Below are 8188 nucleotides of genomic sequence, written 5' to 3' on the forward strand. Positions count from 1 at the left end.
ACTATAGGGTTCGTGGTGGGAGATACAGGAAGGATATCAGAGGTAGGTTCTTTACGCAGAGAGTGGTTGGGGTGTGGAATGGACTGCCTGCAGTGATAGTGGAGTCAGACACTTTAGGAACATTTAAGCGGTTATTGGATAGGCACATGGAGCACACCAGGATGATAGGGAGTGGGATAGCTTGATCTTGGTTTCAGATAAAGCTCGGCACAACATCGTGGGCCGAAGGGCCTGTTCTGTGCTGTACTGTTCTATGTTCTACTGCATACAGTAGCAGGTTTCCTGGCTTCACTTCAGTTGAGGGACAATCAGACTCTTGCAGAAAAAACCTGGTTTGGTTCCTCAAATTAGGTAGGTTAAGGCCTGCCTGAATTCTGACTCGTGATGAATTTTAGGCAAGATCCTGTTGCTTTGCTGATCTGGAACACTTCTTTCTTTTTCCCTTGCTGCTCCAAAATTATTCAATGCCTTATTGAATGCTCTTCATCAGAAATCTGGTTTCTGTCATGTGACTATAGTATCAGTTTTCCACTGTCCTCACAAATGGTCTCTGACAGTTTGGTGTTGACACACAATCGTGTTTGAGTTTCACCCATATAGATCTACTTAAACAATTGGATTCTTCTTACACCAATTCTTTGGAATTCCACTCTGAAGCCAAGCAAGTCCATTGTCATCATGATTCTGCAATGATTTGGATAATGGCAGCCATTAATCCACGGGAAAGGTTTGTGGCATTTAAATGCCTTCTCAATGAAATGTCCCAATGGGTCATTTGTATTTTAATATCATGTCCAGACGTTCCATGTATGGTGACAGAAAAGAAAAAAGTTCACCTGAGTCTCAACTCCATTTTCTTGCAAAAGCAGAGAGTCCATTCTTCATTTTATTTTAAAGCAGAACGTTAATTTCAAATAAATCCATGAATCCATAGCCAAAATTTCATTCTCCCCCACCAGCAGGTTTTTAGGTGGAGAGCATGAAATTAAAGGAACAGGATTTCCTCCAGGTGTCCACCAGCCCCGATCTTGCAGCAATTGAATGCTGGGGTTGAAAATAAATGGACTGAGATCTCGGATGGGAAGGCTGGGGGTGAGATGAGGTGGGCTGAACTTGGGTGCGTCCCCATTAAGGTCCAGTGGCTTTCCCTCCCCCACTCACTCTCTTCCTCGACCCCCCCCCCCCCCCCCCCCCCCCCACCCCCACCCCCAAGCCTTCCCCACCCTCTCTGTTCTGGGACCACTTTAACTTGCCTTGACCTCCAGTGGCTGGTCATATTCTCAGGCATCTTGAGTACAGGAACAACAATGTCTTACTGCATCTGTGCAGGACCTTGGTGAGACACAACTGGAGCACTGTGGGCAGTTTGGTCTCCTTACCCAAGGATATACTTGCCATAGAAGGCGTGCAGCAAAAGTTCACTAGATTCATTCCTGGAATGGCAGGATTGTCATATGAGGAGCAATTGGGCCAACTGGGCCTGTATTCACTGGAATTTGTAGAAACAGAGGGGATCGGATTGAAATGTATAAAATTCTGACAGGGCTGAACAGTCTGAATGCAGCAATGTTGTTTCCTCTGGCTAGGTTGTCGAGGACAAGGAGTCACAGCAGACCATTTAGGACTGAGATGAAGGGAAACTTCTTCACTCAGAGGGTGGTGAACCTGTGGAATTCTCTACTACAGAAGGCTGTAGAGGCCAAGTCACTGAATATACTTAAGGCGGCAATAGCTGGATATCTAGACACGAAGCATCAAGGGCACGAGAGCATGGCATTGACAAAGAGGATCATCCATGATCATATTGAATGGCGGAGCAGGCTTGAAGGGCTGGATACCCTACTCCTGCCCCTATTTTCTATTCTCATGCTCTTCCTTGTCAGTCCACTGTCGCTCTTGTCCCTGCAGCGACTGAAGAGCTGCTGGCCAATCAGATTAAGGCAATCTATAAGGCAAGACATGTCCCTGAGTGAGAAGTGGAAATTTCACCTGCAACTACTTAATTCTCATTTGAGCATGAAATAGCTGGGGGACATTGAGTCAGTGGGGATGCGTGCCCTGCCAATTCCTTGGATGGTAGGAAGTGAGCCCTTCCATTCGAAAAATACAGTCTTATATTGCATGACTATTTAGTGATTTGAGAAGAGCACTAAGAACATCATTACAGATGCATTTTCCTCTGAGTAGATTTACTTGCAGCAAAATAAACATATACATCATTTTCATCTAAATCCATGACATTATTTGCAGTATGAAAATACAATCCACTCTGTCCGAACAAAAGACATTTTTTGCATCATCGTTGTGAAAATCTACTTTATTTAGATATAAAAGCTGTTATTATTAATGTACATCATTAACTGTTACGCACAAATACATTATTTCTCACCTGAATGTGCTTGACTGATACCAAAAGCACTGGAAGTTATTCTAATGAACAGTTTTTAATGAAAGGTATGTTTAATGCAAGATAAAGGAATCACTTTCTCAAATGGTACAGTTAGCAGAATATACCTAACACTTTGTCAGCGTTTTTCTGTTTAATCAAGTAAGTAATGATACAATTTCAAAACAGACATGAAATGTAATAAAAATTAACTATAATACCTGCATAAACATCTCCATGTTTCAGTAACATCTTCTATTTGTCTCTTTATGTAAATTATTTCCTGTGGTAAGAATACTTGGCTTGGATAGTAGGTTAATTGAAAGGCCTTTCAAATTCATCCCCCTAAAATTATAAGTGATTAAAAATCAAATCAATATCTATTCCATGCTTTTTTGCATTGTTTTGAATACCTATTCTAGTAATCTGTGATATTTGGCAGGAATATGTTGATTTAGTCAGGTAATAAACGGATATGTCAAATTTCTAATCAGCGGAACTGCTCACTTTCAGTTAATTATAAAGGAGAAGTTGTATGTTACAAAAAATTTAGAATATTTTAACTTGTTAACTGATGGTTGTCATAGCATTTAGAAATTAAATAAAAATTATAGAAATAAAACATATGGTAAACTCAGAATGCCATGAATAATGAGTTGTTATTTAGTCTTCGGTATTTCTTTAATTTCAACTTGCAGAAAATAGCTGCAAAAATACATATTACATAAATTATATATTGTACATAAAATACTTACGTTAGTTGCACTGAGTTCTAATTCTGGAATTTTATTGGATCATTGGATAAGAAGCATACCGAATTTTCACCTTTCCCTTGAGACATCCTGCAATATCATAATCATTATGGCATAGGAGCCCAGTCAGTCCATCTAATCCATACTCTACAGAGAGCTAGCAATCCAGTAGGTCCCATTTCCTTGCTCAACATCAATAGCCCTGCCAGTTTGCTTCCCACTTGTGCACATCCAATTTCTTGAAATCGTTGATCATTTCCATTTCCAACACACTTGTATGTAGTGGGCGGCATAGTGGTTAGTACTGCTGCCTCACAGCGCCAAGTACCTGGGTTCAATTCTGGCCTCGGGTGACGGTCTGTATGAAGTTTGCACATTCTCCTCATGTCTGCATGGGTTTCTTCCAGGTTCTTTGGTTTCCTCCCACAATCCAAAGATGTGCGTGTTAGGTTGATTGGCCATGCTGAATTGCACCTTAGTGTCAGTGGGATTAGTGGGGTTAAAGGGATAGGGCCTGGGTGGGATTGTGGTTGGTGCAGACTTGTGGTTGGCAAATGGCCTCCTTCTGCACCGTGCAGATTCTAGTGATTGCCAGGCCATTAACACTTTGTGCATACATAACATTCCTTACATCATCCCTGCATCTCTTGCCCAAAACTTTGAACCTGCATCCATTCAATAGTCTTTTTTTTTTAAACCATCAGATAAGGGGAATAGTTTTTCCTGTCATAATCTTGTACATCTCTAATCAATCTATTTTGCTTCAAGGAGAACAACCCATCTTCTCCAACATACCTTGTAGCTAAAATCCCTATCATAGACTCATAGATCCCTAATATGCAGAAGGAGGCCATTCAGCCCATCAGGTCTGCACTAGCTCTCTGATAGAGTAGAATATTTTATCCAATTCCTCTCTCTTGCCCTATTGCCGCAACCCCACACATTTACCATGGCTAATTATTCTAAACTCCACATCTCAGGACACAAAGGCCAATCCGCCAAACCTGCACTGTGGGAGGAAACCAGAGCACACGAAGGAAATCCACGCAGACTTGGGAGCAAACTCCACTCAGACAGTCCTATCCTTGGAACTATTCGAGTAAATCTCCTTTGCATCCTCACATCTTTCCTAAAGTGCAGTGACAAGAACTGAGTGTAATATTTTACTTGTGGCCAAACCAGAGATTCATAATTGTTCAGTATAACTTCCCCGCTTTTGCATTCAATGGCCTCCTTCTGCACTGTAAAGCTCTATAAAGCTCAAACTCACATATGTTTTGCTAAATATGCTCTCAATATCATAATGAATAAGGTATAGTATGTTAACATTGCCAACAGAACTACAATATCAGAGCAGATCATATACAAGATTGTATAAGTGTGATTGAGCCAAGCTATGATATCAATTGTGATTATATAAATTGACAAGTAATACATTTGCCACATTCTATTCAGATAAAATTCATTTGGGGAATATTTTTTTAAATCTTTACCTTAATGCAAACTTGTATTGGTACTCTTTCTGCATCGTATTCCACTCGACAATCTGTCAGTTTGGGCACAATTTTTTTTTAAACTTTGCAAATTTTCAAACAATGTTAAAAGCTGCATAATTGCTCATCTTTGCGAGAAAAGAAATATGCCATGAAATCTTGTCTTCTGTAAAAGATAGGTAAAAAGATATTCATCATAAGTATTCACATCATGTCTTTATCATCATCCTTGGAACAAATTGAGTCAAATGTAATTTTACTTATCCAGAAATATGAATGAACAAGAAATAGATATAATAAGGGGGCGGCACAGTGGTTAGCACTGCTGCTTCACAGTGCCAGGGACCTGGGTTCGATTCCTGGCTTGGGGTTACTACTGTCTGTGTGGAGTTTGCACGTTCTCCCTGTGTCTGCGTGCGTTTCCTCTGGGTGTTCCGGTTTCCCCCCACAGTCCAAAGATATTCAGGTTAGGTGGATTGACCTGAACAGGTGCCGGACTGTGGCGACTAGGGGAATTTCATAGTAACTTCATTGCAGTGTTAATGTAAGCCTTACTTGTGACTAATAAATAAACTTTTAATCGCCTTTAGACGGAGAATTGTTTATTCAGGCCTTCATGGCTGGGGGAAGTTCTCAGAGTTAACGGGAAAGCATCTCAATTTTTCAAACTGATTACATCAGGAGGAGGACAAAAAGTGCAAAGGTCACTTTCCATTTTCTGAAGTATTCTTCCTGCTGTTTGTTTGTACCAATGAACATTTTGGCTTGTTCACAGCAAATCAATTTAGAAAAAAAATGTATTGTTGTATTGTACCAATGAGCATGTACGTGAATAAGTTCTCGATGTACAATCGCAGCCAGACTTGCCGAATTTCCCATGCGCACTCCACTTGAACTGTGAACTTAGGTCAGGTACACTGTGATAATTAGACAGAGTAAGAAGTTTAACAACACCAGGTTAAACTTTAACCTGGTGTTGTTAAACTTCTTACTGTGTTTACCCCAGTCCAACGCCGGCATCTCCACATAATTAGACAGGCCAGCTTCCATCAGGCCCTCCTACTAGCCGCCGCCAGAGGTGAAAATTATATTTTTAAATAAAAGAATTACTGCACCTTATGGTCTCATTCAAACCAGCGACTTACCTGCGTCTCCCCCTGACCTTACGGTCGCCTGAAGAATGACCCCCCCCCCCCAATTGCCGGCTTTATTCATTGAAGAGTAGAATAGTTTCCCCCCAAAAAAGCGATCGCAACTGATCCAAAAATAAATGCTTACAAATTTTGTGGCAAAACTCCAGAAGCACTATCCTCTAAAGAAAATGTTTTACGTGTTGGATTACTGGGTGTGTTGCATTTCGGTTTTAGGCTATATTTTAGCAAATGATTAACTTGTATAATAGACCAAGAGAAGGGAGAGAAAAAAACCTGTGAACCCTATAGGAGGGAGGAAAGCAAATACATTCAGCAAGTATGAAACAGTACAGATCTGAATCGTCTTGAAAATATTGTTTTATTTTAAAAAAAATTAACCCCTTTAAATCTCAAATATAAACAATTGCTTTGGTCGGGAGTTGACGCTGTGTTTAGTCTTCAAGCTTAATAACAGCCACTGACAAAAAATATTTGCTAAAGGTAGCGTTCTCAATATAAACTAAAACTTGAATCATTTTCCCCCAAAAAAGTTCTGAATCAGAACAAGCCTTTCTTAATAATTCTCACCCGCAGAGAATGTCACTGCCCGTTTCTGCACCTGACAGGGAAAGAATTCCGGAATTGTAAAAATCAATCTACACCAGTAGGTGTCTGCATTACAACAAATAAATATTTAACATATAATTCATGAAATATTCAAGGTAATATAAATTGACACTTTAATTTCAGCGTTTATCACTATTAAATTAAGGGCTGTAAGATCTCCCATTAGAGTCCGTTGATCAGTCTATAAGTACACCGAACGGTGTGTTTTGCATTAGTTTTCATCATTTGTATTTCCATTGCCTTCAAAAAACTTGGTGCTCTCCGGTAAAGTAGCCCTGACTCTGCGCTTTTCCTTGAAACGTCCGGAGCGAGAGATTTTCAGGTTTCTACGTGTGCTTTTCTCGTTAAAGCCTTTTTCTAATTTGGGGTCTACGTGTTCTTTATCGTCGATGAAATTGGGGTGTTTGTTCTCCTGAGCCGCCGTTTTGTCCGTGGCCGACTGCACATTCTCCAGCCCCGCTCCCTTGTCCGTCAGCTCCTTCGGCTTCTTCTTCATGGTCATCGACTTCCACCAACTGGTCTTCCCACCGTCAGCCATTTCCCGGCCACTTCTTCACACCCTTGACCTGCTTTAAAACATGGACAGTATCATTCGGAGGACTAAAGACTGCATTGGCGGACCGATCATTTGACTTGTTTACATAAAACCTCATCGCAGGAAACATAAAACAGCACAAAACATTTTTTTAAAAAACCACAATGCCACCTCTAACTTTTTGATGAGGAGTTCCACATCATCATTGCTATTCGCCGGCTCACCTGTTCGCTTCTCACAAGCTTTGACGTGATCTGCAGTAGAATTGTATTTTTAAACTAATTCAAATAATCAAATTGCCTTTTTTCTTGGTTGACTCCGCGCGGTTGTTACTCCATGGCTGCTGTGTGTCCACGCACTTTGCCCCAGTGGTTTATGATCCGAGTGCCGGTTGATGATAAGGTGAGACTTGTTGTTTCAGCCCTGCCCGCAGCTCTGTCGATGTGAAATGCGCCTGTAGTCTCAGGGATGGGAGCTGTCCCCTCCCCCTTACCACCACCTTTCCCCAGGCTGCAAACCTGCCACAGGTAAGGAGAGCCGCGCGCGGCCCATTGGTGCTTCACCACGAGGGGGCGGGCAGCAGTGTCCTTGTCAATCAAAACAGCTCACGTGCCCCCTTCTCCCTCAGGTGAGCTCCAAGTCCCGGCTCCGGCTTGGCACAGGTGCTGTACCTGGACCGCGCGCCGCCGTGAGGCGTCCAAACTCCACAGAACACTTATTTTCGCCTCTGGCAAGTCGTAGCCTTTCGACGCCCTGCATTCTCTCAGGAGCAAATTTGCTTCCCGTTACACTCATTGATGTTAGAACGAGGAAAGCCAATCCTGTGAACGCCTGAAAGGTGAGTTTTCACTGAGAACAGAAATATCACTATTGTATTATGGCGATTCCCGTCCGTTTCGAAGCGATCCCCTTAGGTTAAGGAAGGTGGCATCCAAAACGTTAAATGTGTGCAATGTCTATCAAATTTACCTTCGTGCTTTGTATTTTTCCCCAGAATGTATTCTCAATGCTGTAAGTTACGTTTTACACAGAGTCAACAAAACTTTGGACATTAAATGCGCTGTCTGTACCTTAGAGTAATAAAACTAACTAAACTAATACAAAGAAGTTTATAATTGATGTAGAAAAGTGGTGCAGGAAAACTTAGGTATTATATCAAAACAGCCCAATTTAACATTCCAGATTCAGACAGGAAAGCAGGATTACAGCGCCGTTAAGGGAAATGATGAAAATGTAAATTCAAGACAAGCATAACAGAGATT

At 41.4% G+C, this 8188-nt stretch overlaps 1 protein-coding gene across 2 annotated transcripts; it reads right to left on the reverse strand.

Moving 5' to 3' along the window:
* Positions 1 to 6132: 6132 nt before the first annotated feature.
* On the reverse strand, positions 6133 to 7286 carry LOC144503670 (proline-rich protein 15-like). Of its 2 annotated transcripts, none has more exons than XM_078228384.1 (2): positions 7151 to 7286; positions 6133 to 6957 (listed from the first exon to the last, which is right to left on the reverse strand). In XM_078228384.1, the coding sequence occupies exon 2, from the start codon at positions 6927 to 6929 to the stop codon at positions 6603 to 6605; it is 327 nt and encodes a 108-aa protein (XP_078084510.1). In that variant the 5' UTR covers positions 6930 to 6957; positions 7151 to 7286; the 3' UTR covers positions 6133 to 6602. The 2 variants fall into 2 exon arrangements, with proteins under 2 accessions (XP_078084510.1, XP_078084518.1); XM_078228392.1 differs by having other exon boundaries at positions 6133 to 6960.
* Between the last annotated feature and the right edge of the window lie 902 nt (positions 7287 to 8188).

The sequence above is a fragment of the Mustelus asterias genome, chromosome 2, assembly GCF_964213995.1.
Source record: "Mustelus asterias chromosome 2, sMusAst1.hap1.1, whole genome shotgun sequence".
In the NCBI taxonomy this organism is placed as follows: Eukaryota; Metazoa; Chordata; class Chondrichthyes; order Carcharhiniformes; family Triakidae; genus Mustelus; species Mustelus asterias.